The 20,300-nt window shown below is 46.2% G+C and overlaps 1 protein-coding gene across 3 annotated transcripts in view; it reads left to right on the top strand.

Moving 5' to 3' along the window:
• LOC137562489 (beta-1,3-galactosyltransferase 5-like) overlaps positions 1-18,962 on the top strand; it is a 114,114-nt gene extending 95,152 nt beyond the window's left edge. For all 3 annotated transcript variants that reach the window (XM_068273877.1, XM_068273876.1, XM_068273875.1), the window contains 2 exons: positions 14,681-15,299; positions 18,156-18,962. In XM_068273877.1, coding sequence (XP_068129978.1) covers positions 14,687-15,299; positions 18,156-18,607 — 1,065 coding nt within the window. In that variant the 5' untranslated portion in view covers positions 14,681-14,686 and the 3' untranslated portion in view covers positions 18,608-18,962. The remainder of the gene's footprint in view (positions 1-14,680; positions 15,300-18,155) is intronic.
• Positions 18,963-20,300: the final 1,338 nt, after the last annotated feature.

Genomic DNA, 20,300 nt, shown 5'->3' with positions numbered 1-20,300 from the left:
CAGTTGCCCAGGGCCTGGAGACATCTAGCGGAAAAAGGCGCATGGAAATTTGGGCACCCAGTAATGCCGATAGTAAAATCGGTATTTAATACCAATGGTTGACTATTAAAGTGTAAAATATCGGTATTAAATACCGATATTTTACTACAGCTAAACCTAACCCTACTCTCACACAAAACCCTCCCCATCCCCCCGGTGGCTGACCCTAACCCTCCCCCCCCCCCGCACCCACTACCTGCTTGACTCCCAACCCCCCCAACAAACTACCTACCTGACACCTAACCCTTCCCTCCCCTCCCGCCGCTCATGCTACCTGCCTGACACTCAGCCCCCCTAGTCAAACTACCTACCTGACGCCTAACCCTACCCTCCCCCCGCTCATACTACCTGCCTGACTCTCAACCCCCCCAACATACTACCTGCCTGACGCCTAACCCTACCCTCCCCCCGCTCATACTACCTGCCTGACTCTCAACCCCCCCAACATACTACCTGCCTGACGCCTAACCCTACCCTCCCCCCGCTCATACTACCTGGCCTGCCTGACTCTCAACCCCCCAACAAACTACCTACCTGATGCCTAACCCTAAATCACCCCCCCCCCAAAACTACCTACCTGACGCCTAACTCTATCTGCCCTCCATACAAACACAATAACTGCCTGGCTCCTAACCCTAACTCCACCCCCACTAAAACTACCTGCCTAATGCCTAACATTAACTTCCCCTCACGCACTACCTGCCTGACTCCTAACCCCACCCCAACACAAACTATCTACCTGATGCCTAACCCTACCTGCCTGACTCCTAACCCTAACCCCCCCCAACCCCCGAACCCCCCGAACCGCCATAAACAACACTTTCGTAATAACGTCTCAGCGCAAAGTAGCGCTGAGCGCATAAACCAGGACTGAGGAGATCAGGACAGGTAGACAGAATGAACGCCTGCTTAACTAGCCACTACTTAGTGACAGCAAGCGTCCACAACAAGACAGACTGGAATGAGGCAGCCAATGCGTAGCAGCGATGGCGTGCCTCACAAAGACAGGACAAAGACAGGACAGGATAGCCAGGAAATAGGAGGATCAAGATAGATGAACGTAACACAGACAAATATACAATAAGTATGTTTTCCTAGCGTATTACAATTACAGCTATCAATGAAACTATTTGTAACGTCTGACTAACATATGTATATATCGGCAATGAACCGATATATGACATAAGCAGGAACACTGACTAGCACTGGAGCAATACAGGGAAACAGGACTCAGAAGGATTCGCTATCTCTTCGCAGAGATAAACGCAATCCACAAACGGTAACAGGACAGGATTCAAAAGGATTCGTTATCTCCTCGCAGAGATGAACGCAATCCACAAACAGGACCAGGAGCAGGATACTAGCTCAGCACGGGTGATCACGATACGCGCAAACTACCAAAACGTGCTGGAAGGCTGACTAACTGAACACAGGAAATAAACAGTTCGTGTACGTATATATCAGCGACACTGATGTATCAACGTAACACGAATACAAGGAAAATAACGAAATGCGCAAGTATGCGTATATATTGGCGATGAACCAATATATGACACAAGACAAGCAGAGTAACAACTTCTAGAACAAGAGCAGAACTAGGAGGACTCGCTGACCCCTTCGCAGGAGTCAGCGCAGTCCACACGGACTAGGAACGAGGTGGGGCACGAGCAGAGTAACAGACAGAATCTGAGACTATGGTAGCCCATCAAGCATTGCAGGAAGCAGTTCTTTATACTGAGGTCATCCAATGGGAGCAGACCTGCAGATTCCCACACAAGTGAATGGTAATTAATCACAGGCTGACAGAAGGAAAAGGCAGACAATGATATGCAGCCTGCAGGAAAGGGATTGCCCCTCCATTGCAGCAGACAATGTTTGTTTACACAAAAGCATATTAAACTGTCATTAACTTCAGAGCGACTGCAGATGGAATCAGCAACTAGTTTAAGTGCAAACCAAACTATGCAAGCAAATGCATGTAATGACATCAGAACTGCTTGGGTTGCAATACCACTGCAGCCAGCAGTAAACGCTGCAGACATGATCATAACATTACCCCCTCCTTAAAAGCGGATACCAGACGCTTTTCAAAACTGAAATTCCCGACAAAACAATCTGACTGATAATTCATGATGACCGGGACAGCCCGGCAAGACCAAATTCCAGAATCAGTCCCCACAAGACTGGACCCATCAGAACCAGAACCTACAGAACCATGCCCGTCAGCACTACAAGCCTCAGTGTGACACCTATCAGAACCACGACTTCCAGAAAAAAGCCCCCAGAAACTCTCTGAGCGATACCCACCGCCTTCCAGGGACTGTCCAAAAATGCCAAAGCCTTTGCAATGCCCACCGGAACTGTCCTTACCAACACAAAACCCACCGTTGAACCAGTCCAAGGTACCAGGACAAGTTTCCTCAGAGATCTCCCAGAACACTTGGAAGCTCCAAAGAGATCCCCACAGGTCAGAACGCCCCTTAGGCTCACATGGAGAACTATCAAGAACCCCTATGGAACCCAGGGCAACTCTAGAGTCAGGGTCACAAGGACAAACATCAAGATCAGGGCTTTTAGGGACCAGAACCATCTCCGGGCATGCAGGCCAACCGGCAACATCAGAACATGTCTCCACTAGGGAAGCATGTGAGCAGGCTAACACAGACACACTTGGGCACTCTGGCATACGAAGCACATCTGGGCACACCGGCACAAGAGAGACCTCTGGGCATGTCAAGGAACTGCGAACCTCAAAGTCAGTCAAGACAGGACCGAAACCAGGACTGGGCAAAAAACAATCATCATGACTAGACTTCACAGTTACTGGATTCTCACTAAAAAATGCAGGATCAGACTTAGATGTCTCTGATTCCAGCAAGGTTATTAACAAATCATGTTCAGGGGCATTTACAAGACAGGACAAATCTTCTGATGTATGCACCGAACTAGACAGGGTTCCCATAACTTCTTCTGGACTAGACAGAGACTCATCAAATACACTGGATTGGAGCTCATGAAGGGCTGCAAAACAAGTCAGTATTGCAGCAATCCCCACTGAACTAGGCAAAACTGAAGAACTCACTGCACAGGAAGGGGACTCTGGAACTTCTGCCACACCGGCCAGAAAACCAGAATTTTCCAGGATACAGGGCTGGGTTTCAGAAACACTCATTAACCCGGACTGAAATTCTGAGATTTCTATTATTTTTTCCAGCGAGTCAGAATTATCCATGTTACAGGGCAATACTTCTGAAACATTCAGAGGACAGGGCTGAAGTTCCCTGACTACTGTGATATCAGAGAGGGACTCAACATCTTTAGCTAAATCAGACTGTGTACAGGGCAAGGTATCAAAAACGCTTGCTGACAGAGACAATGTTTCAATAGCTTCTGCTTCACTGGGCAGAGATTCATCAAGTTTTATTAGAGCAGACTGTAATTCCAAAACAGCTGCTAAACAAGTGAATATTACTGCAACACCAACTGAGGTAAGCAGTGCCTCAGACTCCTCTACTAGAGGATCTGAAGTATCCAAAGTACTGGGTGAAGCATAAGACTCTGCGACCACAGCTTCACTGGACAGGATCACTGAACAGGCCATATCGCAGGGCAAAACCATGGAAGCACCTGCTGGACAGCATAATGATTCTGTGACCTGAGCTTCATTGGGAAGATCTACTGCACAATTCATGGTACAGGGCAAATTTACTGGAACATTTTCTGAACAAGGTAATAATTCTACGATTTCAGGTTCACATAGCAGATGCTCTGAGCTATTCACGAAACTAGAGCGAGGTGTAGAGACAGGAAGATCAAGACACAATGTTTGTGCATCTGAAGCACTATTCAATTGTAAAATTGGGAAATTCAGATGCTGGGGTTCTGAGGTTTCTAGACAGGATTGCTGGGACTCAGAAACTAATGTAGTGCATCTATTGGCATCTGCTGGATCAGACCGGAGTTGAACTTTATTAACACAGGTAAATTCTACAGAAGTATTTGCAGAGGCAGGCAAAGATTTTCTAATGTCTGTTTCCCTGAACAAAGACTCATGAGTACTGGCTAGGCTGGACTCAGAAGTCAGCAGGACCTCTGGGCCCTCTGCTGAGAAATTTGTGCAGGGCAAGGTTAAGGAAGTATTAGTAATTTCTGTCTTACTGGGAAGTAACACTGAGTTATCCATGGTACAGGGTGGAATTACAGGAACTTCAATTTCACACAAAAGGAGCTCTGAATCACTCGCTGAATCAGCCAAAGGTGCTGAAGCAGGCGAGTCCTCAGGAACTGAGGAAGTGGAACAATCTCCAATTGACAGTGTGTCTTCCCTGGTATCAACTGATTGAATCGCATAAAAATCGTCCAAAATCATTCTCCACACATCGATCAATGGAGCCACAAAGTCATACCCACACACACCAGTCTTTATTAGGTTATAAGCCGACTTAATGCATGCATTCAATACTAATTCACTTTTTGCACTGTAAAACTGACCAAATGAACTTGCATCTTTCTTCCATTCATAGACCAGGGCTTCCATCTCTCCTTTCTCAAATGGAGGATCCCATGCATATTTAACAGCTGAGCATTCAGGTTGATCATAGTTTGCAAATGTGTTTGTGGCAGAAACATACATTGGGTTATTTAGCAGGCGATTGGCCGATTTCTTATTCCTAAGGATCTCCAATACCTGTAGCAAAGTGTTGAACTGTAGTGTATGCAAATTTCCCTTGCTGCACGAATAAATTGATCTGTTCAATACTCTGTAATATATCTTCATAATCATATTCAGATAATTCATTTAAACAAGAACTCTTATTTTCCCTGGCTAGCAATGAAAGTTCATTAGTAGTTTCACAGGGATCCGTTGAAAAGGGCTCCTGAGCTGCCTGTATGAAAAGGGCTCCCCCATAGACATCAATGTTATTTCTGCAAATATTGGCTACAAGGTGGTAAAAAGGGCTCCGGAGTTTTGATATAGGCTACAAGCAGGCGCCCTTTTGTAGCCCATATTTTTTTTTACGCTACAAGGTTTTTGGGTACAAAAAGGCACCCCTTTGTAGCCCATATTTTTTATTCAGCTACAAGGTTTTTGATTCTGCTACAAAAGGGCACACTTTTATAGCCGAGATTTTTGATTCGAGGGTGCAGGGGAGGTTAGGATTAGGCATCACAGGGGGGCGGTGGGGGGGGGGGGGGTGTCTTAGGGTTAGGCACCTCCTAGGGGATTAGGGTTAGGCACCATCGGGGGAGGGTTCTGTGTGAGAGTAGGGAGCAGTTAGGTCATATTAATCACTTTTCTTAGCTATATCTAGAGCCCTTTTATAACCCAACAAATGTTGCCTAATAAACTAAAACTAGCTTTTTCGGCTACACTAGGTTCCCTTTGTAGCCGAATTAGGCATATATGGGCTACATCAAGCGCCCTTTGTAGCCAAAGTTGGCATATATGGGCTACACCATGTGCCCTTTGCAGCCGAAGTTGGCATATGGGCTACACCAGGCGCCCTTTGTAGGCGAAGTTGGCATATATAGGCTACACCATGTGCCCTTTGTAGCCGAAGTTGGCATATATGGGCTACACCAGGAGCCCTTTTTTACAGGAGCCCTTTTCAAATAGACCCGTTTCACAGGTCCATTTGACTCCCCTGAATGGTGACTGAATTTCATTATCTGCTAATGGCGGAGTCTCATTACAGATCTGATGCGCAGTCGCTAAGGGCAACGACTCCGCTGATTGTAACGCTTTTCTTTTGGAGCGTTTACGTTTGGCTTTAGACCCTGCTGCCTTAGGTGATTTATTCAAAGCAGAAGAAAAGTTATCAGAACAATTATCTGCTTGCTGAGTATCTTTGTAAGCAGTAGAAGGAGCAGCTGATTGACAAGCTGCCAGGAGCTTATCAAAAGGGCTAGGCAAATCGGTTTTGCGCAGCCAGTTATGGATCACAAACGCTAGAAATTCCAGTGGTCTCTCTTTTAAATTGGTATGATCCAAGACATTGTAGGCCCACTGAAACAATCTTCCCTTAAATAAAACATAAACTAGCTGGGGGGCCCACGTTGAAACAGGAGTAGCCTGGAGCTCGGGATTGGCCAGGAACCTGGTACATTCAGAAAAAAACTCATTTTCTGTTTCAGAATTAAGTTTCTCAAATTTCTTAAAGGAACAGGAACCATAACAAACAGTGTCATTTTTGCTGAACCCCCCCCCCCCCCCACAATGGGGATTGGTAATGGGGCTACCATAATGTTAAGCTTGGAGGTGTAATCTCCACAGTCAGCATGCAACACATAAGCTGACGTGAAGGAGGTACACACACCAGCACAAGGAATCAGGATATCCCCAGTTTAGTGGAGGAGAGGACTGACTCCAATAGGAGATTGTGGTGCACAGAGCCGGTGCAGATCCGAACCGCCACAAACAACACTTTCGTAATAACGTCTCAGCGCAAAGTAGCGCTGAGCGCATAAACCAGGACTGAGGAGATCAGGACAGGTAGACAGAATGAATGCCTGCTTAACTAGCCACTACTTAGTGACAGCAAGCGTCCACAACAAGACAGACTGGAATGAGGCAGCCAATGCGTAGCAGCGATGGCGTGCCTCACAAAGACAGGACAGGATAGTCAGGAAATAGCAGGATCAAGATAGATGAACGTAACACAGACAAATATACAATAAGTATGTTTTCCTAGCGTATTACAATTACAGCTATCAATGAAACTATTTGTAACGTCTGACTAACATATGTATATATCGGCAATGAACCGATATATGACATAAGCAGGAACACTGACTAGCACTGGAGCAATACAGGGAAACAGGACTCAGAAGGATTCGCTATCTCTTCGCAGAGATAAACGCAATCCACAAACGGTAACAGGACAGGATTCAGAAGGATTCGTTATCTCCTCGCAGAGATGAATGCAATCCACAAACAGGACCAGGAGCAGGATACTAGCTCAGCACGGGTGATCACGATACGCGCAAATTACCAAAACGTGCTGGAAGGCTGACTAACTGAACACAGGAAATAAACAGTTCGTGTACGTATATATCAGCGACACTGATGTATCAACGTAACACGAATACAAGGAAAATAACAAAATGCGCAAGTATGCGTATATATTGGCGATTAACCAATATATGACACAAGACAAGCAGAGTAACAACTTCTAGAACAAGAGCAGAACTAGGAGGACTCGCTGACCCCTTCGCAGGAGTCAGCGCAGTCCACACGGACTAGGAACGAGGTGGGGCACGAGCAGAGTAACAGACTGAATCTGAGACTATGGTAGCCCATCAAGCATTGCAGGAAGCAGTTCTTTATACTGAGGTCATCCAATGGGAGCAGACCTGCAGATTCCCACACAAGTGAATGGTAATTAATCACAGGCTGACAGCAGGAAAAGGCAGACAATGATATGCAGCCTGCAGGAAAGGGATTGCCCCTCCATTGCAGCAGACAATGTTTGTTTACACAAAAGCATATTAAACTGTCATTAATTTCAGAGCGACTGCAGATGGAATCAGCAACTAGTTTAAGTGCAAACCAAACTATGCAAGCAAATGCATGTAATGACATCAGAACTGCTTGGGTTGCAATACCACTGCAGCCAGCAGTAAACGCTGCAGACATGATCATAACAAGAGTGGAGAGAGTCTAGGGGCCCGATGGATGCTAGCGCCCCCCCCCCCCCCCCCCCCCCCACACCAAATCTTACAAAAAGAACCCCAGGTGACTGTCAGCGGAGGGCAAAAACTGCTCTCTTACCCAGGGCCCCATCTCATCCTGATCCTTTTCTGTTCTTATGCTCTAGGGATGCTCACCGAATTCCGCGGAATTCAGATTTCCGCGATTCCCAATCGGAAATTGGCAATTCCGTTCCGTCACATCGGAACGGGATTGCTCTAGCGCTAAACGGTAATTCCGGAATTGCTATGCGGAATTCCGTCAGAATGCGCTTTTTTTTAAGCCAATCAGAAGAAAGACCCTAGACAGAAGCTTAAAAGTGAAATAGGATTTCTGCATGAAAATAGGAATTTCAGTCTTAACAAAAACCAACCAATCCTACGCTAGCAACCAGCTCCCTAGCTACCTATCAGCAGCTATCCCACCCATTTTGTATATAAGACAGGTGTGCAGTCCTGGAAGCTTGTGGATTTCAGTCTGGTGTTGGAGAGAGAGGAGAGACAGACCCATAGTAGTTGTTTCAACATAAAACAAAAGTCTTTTTAAAGACTGTGAGAGAGAATTAGACTGAGTGTGAGCTATATTAGTAGTAGTAGTAGCTAGGTGTATTTGTGAGAGAGTGACAGTAGATTGTAGTGTAGTGATTGTAGTGTAGTGTACTAGTAGTTGCTGTGTGGAGAGGGTTAGACAGAGCCAGCCAGGCCGCAGGCTTAGTGTTTGACAGAGTGAGAGTGAGTTAGGTGATTGGTTAGTTGAGTGTATTGCAAGTTTTTTTTTGTTTTCTTTATTTGTTTTTTTTTAATTTATTTTCTTTATTTCACCCCCTTATTTTCTGATCTCTTCTGTCGCTCATACCCCTTCCCCAATAAAGTTTGTGGCCCCAAAAGAATGGAGAGAGAGCAGCAGCAATTTCCTGCCACTCCTAAAAGAAAATGGAGTGATGGTTGTGTTGGTGGATCACGTGAAGTACGTAACCAGGTTGAGGGGTGGCAGCAGCAGCAGGAAGCATCCCCCCCTGGTCAGAGATGTCTTCCCTGTGTTCGCACGTAGGGAAATTTTGACAGAGCAGCAGGCGAAGAAAGTTCTCGATTATTTAGATCAGGATCCCTCTACCCAGTCTGAGGGACTTGAAGCTAGTTGCAGCAGCGCCAGTAGTGGTCAGGTTCCTCATGACCAGAACCCGACCGCAGCTGCTTCTCTTGACGAGGTTACTTCCTCCCAGTACTCCCCTCCAGAAGTAAAGCACACCTACATCGCTGAGAGAGGTGTGGAGAAGGAATGGGAGGAGGCATTGGAGGAAACCATGGGACCAAGTTTCCAAGAAGTGGTGGGTTCTGTGGTGACAGAAATGGCCCCTGTGTTTTCTTCATCCAGTGTCACCAGTCAACATCACCACCAGTCAACTACAGAGGTGTTTGGTGGCCAGGTGGAGGGTCCAGAAGAGTCACTTATGGGTTCCAGTGATTTGGTTGAACTGGATTAGGGATGGTCGGAAATGCCAATTTCCGATTCCGCGGTAAATCCGCATTCCGCCATTGCCAATTACCGATTCCGCTTTCTGCTACCAATTTCCACATTCCAATGCGAAATTTCCGCCGGAAATCGCGGAAATTCCGCCCGACTTTAACATCGATTTTCTCAAAAACTATAAGGTCTTTTTGAAAACTTTTTGGTGTTTCTAGGACTTACGGGGGCTTTGCTATTAACCGCTAAAGTCGGCGGATTTTTACTGTAATGTAAAATGCAGAAAATAGGCAGATGCAGATTTTCTGCATTTTACATTACAATAAAAATCTGCTGACTTTAGCGGTTAATAGCAAAGCCCCCTTAAGTCCTAGAAACACCAAATTTTCAGGGTGTATTAAACAGAATCTGATGAACAAGATGCAAAAATGTTTTCAAAAAGATCTTAAAGTTTTTGAGAAAATCCGCCTACCTCACTTACATTACCGATTTCCGCATTCCGATGCGGAAATGCAATTTCCGATCGGAATTTCGGAAATTGCATTTCCGTGGAATCCGAATGAGCCTCCCTAAACTGGATGATGTTTTGGATGATGAGGCGGCTGATCCAACATGGTTACTATCTGGTGGGTTAGGCACTAGCAGGCGCGAGCAGCTTGAAGAAACAGAGCAGACGGTTGGCCAGCAGCCTGCAAGTGCTTTCCCGTCTGTCAGTACCCACCAGTCCAATGCTGAGCATCGAGGTGCTAGAACAGGTCGCAGCACTACTGAACATGCACGCACGTCCCCTGCATGGCATTATTTTACTGTTCCTGCAGAGGATGAATCCAGGGCAGGCTGTTCTGTGTGCCGTAAATCGGTGAGCAAAGGGAAATCGTGCAGTGGGTTCGGCATTTCAGTGCTGATAAGCCATCTGTGCAACCACCACAGACGGGAGTTAGAATATGTTAAGGATTACAATAAGATGGGTGGAGGAAAAGCAGCAGCAACAGGCCCCTCCTCTTCTTTTTCTACTCGTCCTGTCCCTATCCAACCTACTCAGTCTCATTCTACTGCAAATCCCTCTGCATGCCAGGCTGGAAGAGGGCTCCAGACCTCAGCAAGCACTTCATCATCACCCTTGTTGGTTTTCTTTGAGACACCAGTGTTCCAGCGTCAGGCCTCTGTGCCAGAAATGTTTAAGGAAGCGGTTGCTCCCTGCAACAGATCCGTTTGTTGTGAAAAATAATGCACTCCTGGCAAGGCTGTTGGGCCAACAGCTGCTGCTCTACCAGATTGGGGAGTGTGCCCCCTTCCGCAGACTGATGATCAGTGTTGCTCCACAATGGCGGATCCCCAGCCGCCATTATTTTGCCAGGAATGCTATCCCTGCCCTTCACCAGCACATTGTGGAGTGTGTATCACGCTGTCGGTGGCAAGGTGCACTTCACTATGGATGGCTGGAGCAGCAGGCATGGGCAGGGAAAGTATCTAACTTTTACCGCCCATTGGGTCACCCTCCATGGTGCTGCTGAGGAGGGTGCAAGATCTGGGGCATCTTAGCTGGTAGTGCCGCCATGTGGGTTGAAGGGGAGGCCTGTTCCACTACCCTCTGCTACCTGTTCTGTCCAAGGCCAGTCTGCCATTGCTGAGCCTCCCAGCAAGTGGTCCCGCTCCTCCTACACTGGTCTGCAGCACCATCGATGCCAAGCAGTGCTGAAACTGGAATCCATGGACGAGAACAGGCAAACTGGATCTGTAAACCTTTGCAGCCTACAGGATCAGATTGGACAGTGGCTGACCCCCCGAAAACTGGAGACAGGTGTAGTGTCTGATAATGATGCCAACATGCTGACCGCCATTTCACAAGGTGACTACACCCACTTACCTTGCTTGGCCCACATCTTCAACCTTGTAGTGCAGAATTTTTTACGCACTTTTGATGGGTTGAAGGACTCTGTGGCCTCAGCACGAAAAGTGTCAGCCCACATCCATCGCTCCGCAACCGCCACCGTTGCCTTGAAACTGCTGCCTCGCCACCATAGCCTGCCGCAGCGCCACCATAGCCTGCCGCAGCGCCACCATAGCCTGCCGCAGCACAGGCTTATTTCCGATTGTCCAATGCGTTGGAACTCCACCCTCCACATGCTGGAGAGGTTGTGGGAGCAGCAAATGGTGGTCAGGCTATACCTGTCTCAGACATCTTCCTCCATACCAGGACCACTGGACTACATTACTGGAGACCAGTGGCAGCTGATTGGACAGGTCTGTAAAGTCTTGGAGCCCTTTGACCAGGCAACAAAAGTGGTCAGTGAGGAGCACTGCAGTATATCAGATGTGCTCCCTCTTGTCTTTATGCTGGACAAAGCTCTTGACAAACTGCTCAAACAGAAGGAGTCAGCCCTACTGAACAGTGGCCAGTCAGGTGAAGGAGTGAGTGGGCATGCTCAAGTCCTGGATGAGGAGGCAGAGCTTGTGAAAGCGGAAGAGCCCATTGTCCGGGGGTGGGAAGAAGATTCTGATGTGGAGCTGGAGCATGACGACAGTTCTGACAGCCAGGAAGAGGTGATTCATGGCAGACATCTCTTCCCTATGGCTGTACATATGATCCAGTGCCTCCATAAGGACCCCCAGATTAAAACTCTCAAAGCTTGACATGTGGGTGGCCACCATCCTGGATCCCCAGTGCAAGGGGAAAATGTGGCAGTTCATACCCCCCTCCCAAGCAGATGCCAGGATGACCCACATCCGGGATGCCCTTCTTCGTTGGGTAGAAGATGTGTTTCCTGAACCTGTATCCTGGGCCCAAGCTACCAAGCCTCATCATACTCAGCAAAGGTCTGATGGTCCCACTCCCAGCAGCAGCACGAATAGCCAATCTGTGAACCTGCTGAGTATGTTGAAGGAATTTTATCAGCCAATGCCAGATACTCCTTCTAGCAGCAGCACCTCCAGCAGGCAAAGTAGTCACCACCAGCCCGTATGATGAATGATTACTTGGGGTCGGCCAGTGCTCCAGACAATATGGAGAGTAATGATGACCCCATGGACTATTGAACAAAACAACTGGATACTTGGCCTGAACTCGCTCAGTATGCACTGGAAGTTCTTGCATGCCCCGCCGCCAGTGTTCTTTCTGAGCAAGTATTTAGTGCTGCAGGTGGGGTGGTCACCGACCAACGGACCCATCTGTCCCAAGACAATGTGGACATACTAACGTTCATAAAAATGAACGAGTCCTGGATCAGTGAGAATTACAAGGCCCCTCTCACTGATTCACGATGAAGATTGGACAGAGTAAATTAAAATGTTGCTGTAATGACTGCCGTGAAACCACCTGTAGGTCCCATGGCCTACGACAACTCCTGCTGCTCCCAAAAAAAATTATAATGACTGCTGTGAAACCACCTCTAGGTCCCATGGCCTATGACAACTCCTGCTGTTCCAAATAAAAATTGTGATGACTGCCGTGAAACCACCTCTAGGTCTCATGGCCTACGACAACTCCTGCTGCTCCAAAAAAAATTATAATGACTGCTGTGAAACCACCTCTAGGTCCCATGGCCTATGACAACTCCTGCTGCTCCAAAAAAAATTATAATGACTGCTGTGATACCACCTCTAGGTCCCATGGCCTATGACAACTCCTGCTGCTCCAAATAAAAATTGTGATGACTGCCGTGAAACCACCTCTAGGTCTCATGGCCTACGACAACTTCTGCTGCTCCAAAAAAAAAAAAAAAATGGCCGGTAGAGCAGCCACTAGGTCCCATGGCCTACGATGTTTCAAAAACGAGGTTTCAAATGAGATTACTGAAATTGTACCGCCGGAACGCGGAATTCCGCGCAATACCGCCAGAATGTAACGGTTACGGAATTTCGTTCTGTTGGAATTCCGATTTTCCGCGGAATCGGAAATCGCCCTTTCCGATCATCCCTACCGTTCACACAGCTGGCAGCACTTTTCCAGGCGGATGTCTCTGCTCCTCTGTGTAACATGTATGGATAATGCCAGCTTCTTTCTTTCATTGCCGGATTTTCTTATCCACGTATTATTTGAGCAACGATCTTTGTCCAGCGCTCTGGAACAGATCTGGCGTGTTACGTCCTCACGTCTCCCGCGTCTCCACCAGCTCCGTGCTGTTTCCTTAGTAAGGTGGATAAAGTAAGAGAAAAGTTTTGTGAATCGACAATTAAATCTCTTAAGGCGGTCTTAGATCATACAATCTGCCACCAGATCGACCATTAGATAGATCCTTCCCTGATAAAATCGATTTGGAAAGGGATCCATGGCTGCCCACACACTGCACACCAATTTCTGATAGATTTCAGCATGAAGTTATTGGAAAACAAAGTATATGTGCTCCGCCCCCCCCCCCACACACACACACACACACACACTTCTCAGGCTGCGTTTAAAGCTCACCTATCTCATGCCAATGCCTTCCCTCCTCCAGTGTCTGGTGTTACCACGAGCGCCTGTACCATGTGACACTTATACATGCACATATAGTGACATCACACATGCGCCGGTGTCACATGGTACAGGTAGTCACGGTGACCGCAGACACTGAAGGAGGCCAGGATTTCCACCGGTGTGACAGATGAGACTTCAGCATGGGCACAGGTAGGACACATACACTTGGGGTTCCGCCGGTCAATCTGCATGATTTGTAGTTATAGCAATAGGTGGAGCTTGTTCACCAGATGGTCCAAGCATCCGTGTCTGGTTTCTGGTGTTCTGTACACTCCCACCTTTATACAGTGGGTTGCAAAAGTATTCGGCCCCCTTGAAGTTTTTCACATTTTGTCATATTACTGCCACAAACGTGAATCAATTTTATTGGAATTCCACGTGAAAGACCAAAACAAAGTGGTGTACATGTGAGAAGTGGAACGAAAATCATACATGATTCCAAACATTTAAAAAAAAAAATAACTGCAAAGTGGGGTGTGCGTAATAATTCAGCCCCCTGAGTCAATACTTTGTAGATTGCTGCAATTACAGCCGCCAGTCTTTTAGGGTATGTCTCTTCCAGCTTTGCACATCTAGAGACTGAAATCCTTGCCTATTCTTCTTTGCAAAACAGCTCCAGCTCAGTCAGATTAGATGGACAGCGCTTGTGAACAGCAGTTTTCAGATCTTGCTACAGATTCTCGATTGGATTTAGAACTGGATTTTGACTGGGCCATTCTAACACATGGATATGTTTTGTTCTCACGTGTAGACCACTTTGTGTTGGACTTTCACGTGGAATTCCAATAAAATTGATTCATGTTTGTGGCAGTAATGTGACAAAATGTGGAAAACTTCAAGGGGGCCGAAGACTTTTGCAAATCACTGTAAATAGTCCCGTATCGATACAAATATGAAAATGAAATCAAAACAAAGATAAATTAATTCCCAATAAATTAGTTACAGATAACTACAGGGTGGGATAGGATTAGAACGTACTATAGTTTATTTATTTAATAATTAGTAATACATCTGTTGATCTGTTTCTACAGGAAAATATGAGGATCCGGCTGATGCTTCTGGCCCATCTTTCCCTTTATATAACTATCTTCATCTGCATCGTCTATAGAATTCTTAATCGTCCCAATATAGGACTAGAAGTCCGAAAAATACCCCCTGCGCTCCAGCCACAGAAAGTCAAGGAAGTCCAGGAAATCCCTCCTCGGATTGAGAGACAGTCAGTTACTCTTGAAGACAAGAATTCCACTTATCACCTCAACTATTCACAGTACTTGCTGGAGTTTCCTTACCTGCAGAGTTACCGCTGTTCCCTTCTCCTCGTCCCTCCAACAGACCAGATTCAGGAGATCACAGAACCGCTGCTGCTACTAGCCATAAAGTCCCACCCGCAGGCCACGGAGAGGAGAAATGCACTAAGGCAGACCTGGTTCAGGGAAGTTGTGGTTGAAGGGTATAGAGTGAAGCCCATCTTCCTGTTGGCCCAAAGCGACCATATTCAGGACATGAACCTGGCTCAGAGGGAGAGCATGGAATATGAGGATATAATACAGTGGGACTTCAATGAGGGACATCACAACTTATCTCTAAAGGAACGCTGCTTCCTGGAGTGGTTGAACTTCAACCTGCCCCATGTAGACTTCATATTCAAAGGTAAGTGACCAAAGCTATGAGACAGTCATGCATTATGTGGTCTGAGAAAGGATAAGTCTACACACTGTTAAGAGTCCTAACTTCTCAAAGGAATAACGACAAGGTTGCTAAAGGCCACACACCAACGTGTTTTGTGCCCACAGGGACTTGCTAATTGGTAAATGGCTGAGTGCGCAAAACCATTTGGAGTTGTGGCTATTCATGGCATTTTTAGGTTTTTCCTTTTGCAAAACTAACCCCACCCCCCTTCCTTGCTCAGGGAGGCTCGTAAATGCTCTGAGCTTTTAAGGGAGCACCACTTCCCCGCCCCCGTACAGTATATCTACGCCCCTTTAAGCTTTACTTCCGCGTCTGGGGCATAGAAATAGGTACTCTAGCCACCACCGCCCCTGTCCGCACTCTCGCTCGCTAGTGCACACGCTCCTGCGCTCGTTCACATCACTGCCCGCTCGCCCGGGGATCAATGAATGGCAATGCAGTTCTAAGATGTACAGTAAGTCCCCGTAGCAATGATTGGTGGCGCCTTTGAGAAGCCACGCGATCATTGTGAAAAAAAAAGTTTACCATCCTCAGTACACTTCCTGTAAGCATACATAGTTCGCTTACAGGACACATAAAAAAAATTACTGAGGCCATCTTGTGGCCAAATAGTAAAACTACATCAACAAGTTTGTTTGGTTTTTTTTTCCATTAAGCATTTTTTTACATTAAAAAAAAAAAACATTTCTCTCCCACACTCTCCTCCAAGTACCCAAACATTTTTTTTTATAATAATAAAAAAAATTGTCAAAAAAATAAAAAATACATAAATAGTTACCATAGGGACTGAACATTTTTAATATGTATGTCAAGAGGGTATATTACTGTTATTTTTTTAAATTATGGGCTTGTAAATAGTGATGGAAGCAAAACTGAAAAAATGCACCTTTATATCCAAATAAAATATTGGCACCAGACATTGTGATAGGGACATAATTTAAACGGTGTAATAGCCAGTAAATGATGTGGATTTTAACTACGGTAACATGCATTATTTAAAAACTATAATGGGCGAAAACTGAAAAATAATGTTTTTTTTCTCCAATTTTTCTCTTATTTTCCCGCTAAAAAACATTTAGAATAAAATAAATCTTGGCATAACGTATCACCCACAGAAAGCCTAATTGGTGGCGAACAAAAGCAAGATATAGATCAATTCTTTGTGATAAGTAGTGATAAAGTTATTGGCGAATGAATGAAAGAAGCACTGAATGGTGAAAAGTGTTCTGGTGCTCAAGAGGTAAAACCCCCTCAGTTGTGAAATGGTAAAGCTTTGAAATTTTGATCTCATTACCAAAAGCAGGGGAGTACAGGGAGGAAGTCTCTAAAGACTAACAGTAAAGATGGAAACCAGCAGAAATATTCATTTTTTCCATATCACATTTTCCCTAAATCTGACCATGAACACTAAAAACAACAAGATAGGTAAACTAAATAAGTACTCTCTTATTGGATGAGTTTCTTTAATCACATTCAGTTTCTTTAATCACATTCACGTCAGCCCGTTGGAGGCGTAATGTGGGCTTATGTGTGCGTTCACGCAAACGTGCACCCCCCTCCCATGGCACCCATGGGTGTACTCCATTCGTTAAAGGATACCCGAACTGTCATGTGACATGATGAGATAGACATGTGTATGTACAGTGCCTAGCACACAAATAACTAGGCTGTGTTCTTTTTTTTCTCTTTCTCTGCCTGAAAGTTAAATATCAGGTATGTAAGTGGCTGACTCAGTCCTGACTCAGACAGGAAGTGACTACAGTGTGACCCTCACTGATAAGAAATTCCAACAATAAAACACTTTCCTAGCAGAAAATGGCTTCTGAGACAAAGGGCTTGATTCACAAATCGGTGCTAACAGTTAGCACGCTGGTGAAAAGCCCTTTATCACGCCTAAACTCAGTTTAGACGTGATAAGTTTAGGTGTGATAAGTTTAGGTGTGATAAGTTTAGGCGTGATAACTATAGCACCAACTGGGTTAGCACTGCAGTGCACAGCTGATCCAAAGTTTTGCGCTAGCAAAGTCTGGTGCACTTCGCATAGAGTTTAATGGCGCTGCTTTGCGTGCGGGACTTTGCGCGTGATCTAAACTTATCTAAACTTATCATGCCTAAACTTATCACGCCTAAACTTATCACGCCTAAACTTATCATGCCTTAACTGGCTTTTCACCAGCGTGGTGCTAAGTGTTAGCATGCCAGTGAAAAGCCCCTTAGCACATGCAAAGCACCTTTGCACACGCTAATATGCGCACGAAACATCGCACCAGTGCGCGTGCAAAATAGCCTAAAAAGCGTACTTTTTGTGCGCACCGGTGCGATGTTTTGCGCGCACCAAATAGCGCGCGATCAGTAACAGCTTTGACCGTGCAAACTACTTAGCGCCCTAGTTTGCACGTGCAAAGCTTTTAGGCGTGCTAACTGTGTTACCACCCTTTAGTGAATTAAGGCCTGAGAATGCACCCTGTATGTATCTAGAGAGTTTAGCTTGTCTAATTTCCCCTCATCTGTGACTAAGCACAAGGTATAATTTGATCTCTCAGCTGTGTCAGCTGACTGCTTTGGCTAATTTGTAAACACAGGATGGTAACCCTATGTCTGCTTCCATGAAAGCAGGAAGTAGACACACTGCAGATTGATTGCAGGATTTGTATCAGCTATAACAAAGAAATGTTTTTTCTTTAAAAGTTATTAAGCTGTTGCTTATCTTTTAGAGCAGAGAGGAAGTACTGAGTTCAGATGCACTGTAACTAGTGTTAATTAGGCATTTAATGCCACAGTAACCATATTTATAATCTATCATTGTGTTCCTTGCAGGGGATGATGATGAGTTTGTGAACCCGCCCGTATTGGTGGAGTACATTGGGGAATACGGGACACCCCACACATTACACGGCTCAGTCCAACACAAGGCTCGAGTCTTCCGCGGTGGAAAATACCAGGTTTCCGAGACTTTGCTGTCAAACTCCAATTATCCCGACTTCCTATCTGGAGGGGGGTTCATCTTTCCGGGACCCTCTGTTGGTCTTCTCTACCAGGCTTCTCAGGAACTGCCCGTCTTCCCATTGGACGATGTGTATTTCGGCTTCCTGGCTCTGGCAGCCAATTTGACGTACCGCAATGATGAGCGATTTTATGTGTTTGGACATGATTTCAATGCTTGTACCTTTCAGCGCGCCCTGGTGGTCCACGGGGTCAAAATGGAGAAACTGATAAATCTGTGGCCGGTGGTCCAAGGAGCCAAGTGTGGCAAGTCCACCGTTACATGACCACAATGTCAGGACCTCACAGGTCCATTGAGAGACTTCTAGGCAGGGCCGGCGCTTCCATATAGGCAGAGGGGGCAATTGTCCCAGGGCCCCCGAATCCGTAGCGGCCCCCAAGTGTCCCCCTTTTGATTCAAATCATATGGCCGCCGGGCCAGCTAGATACCCCTACGTGCTATCCCACAGCTGCTGCCAGCCAGATCCATCCCCTTCCCCCCACGCTGCCCCCCGCAGTGTAATAAAGGCAGTTGGAGATGGGTACACTCCCCTTCCGAAAAATCCAGACGATGCAGCTTCCGTATGTCTCCCCTGTAGTGATTGTCCTTCACTTCCTGCTCTCTCCCCCAGCAAGCGAGGGGGGGGGGGGGATCCGGCCGGCTGCAGCCACGGGGGGGAGGGGGTTGTGGTAGGTATTGGGGGGGCCCCGGATTCTTTTTGCCCTGGGGTCACATTTTAGCTTGAACCGGCCCTGCTTCTAGGCTGAGGGACCAATTCAGACTTTACGATTTTACTAGACTTCATGGAGAAAGGAATTTCTGTGAATTCAGCCAATCTTCAACCGATTCTTCAAGAGGAACTGATGGGAAATCAACAAAAATCAATGAAAACTGCTTTTTTCCCACAATATTCATTGATAAATAAAGTCAGTGTTTGGCGCATTGTGAAATCTTTCCTTTCCCTGGTTTACATTGTGAAATTAATTGGTGGTGGCCACATCTCTCGTCCTGTCAGGTTATATGAGCTGCGCCTGCGGGAGAAATTTCCTCTGTTTACACTGATCGTGTTTGCTACTTGCGATATTCAACGGTAGTTAAAAAAACGAATGCAATGTGAAAATGTAACATGTAACTGTTCACGTTTGGCCACAGAACCCCACAACCCCAAAGTGCGCCAGTGTGAAAAGAGCACTGCAAGCCCCATGTTAATCGTGGGGTCCTTGTGATCAACTAATCCCGTGTGATCGGAAAATGCAATGGAAGCGCAGCCAGTCTAAATACCGATGATTTTCATTATTTTGCTGATGTCCTCGCATTTTACCATTTACAGATGATCTGAAAAAGATCGCACAATGCAGCCAATCGCTTGTAGTATAAAACAGCCCTGAAAGTATTAAAGGGAACCTGATGCTCGGATACCCCCGATCACGGATTCGAATAAATCCGGCCACGGCGGAATCAAAATCCGCTAAAGTCATGATTTTGATCCGGATTTAAAATAGCCTTACGAATTCGGCCCGGATTTTACCCTAATTTGCCTCAAAAATCCGGAATCACAGGCCATGATTAGAGATGGCCCGAACCTCTGATTTTAGGTTCGCGAACCCGGTTCGCAAACCTACCGCGAAAGTTTGGTCCGCCCGAACTTTTGCGAACCGCAATAGACTTCAATGGAGAGGCAAACTTGAATATTTAGAAAAATTTATACTGGCTAGAAAAATGATGGAAAAGATGTTTCAAGGGGTCTAATACCTGGAGGAAGACATGGTTGAGTGAAATACACATCAAAAGTGGCAGAAAAAAAATCTGGATTTGACACAAAGCAGTGTTTTAAGGTCAGAAATCTCATTCGATGTTCAATTGCAGACCTACACTGCTAACATCAGGAAGCGTAATCCTCCCTTCCTCCCTCCCTCCCTCCTTCCTCCCTCCCTCTCCCTCCTTCCTCCCTCCTCCCTTTCTCCTTCCTCCCTCATCTG

The sequence above is a fragment of the Hyperolius riggenbachi genome, chromosome 3 (genome assembly GCF_040937935.1).
Source record: "Hyperolius riggenbachi isolate aHypRig1 chromosome 3, aHypRig1.pri, whole genome shotgun sequence".
NCBI lineage: Eukaryota > Metazoa > Chordata > Amphibia > Anura > Hyperoliidae > Hyperolius > Hyperolius riggenbachi.
Note: the sequence above shows the minus strand (reverse complement) of the source record. Positions and strands in the feature narration are given on the sequence as shown.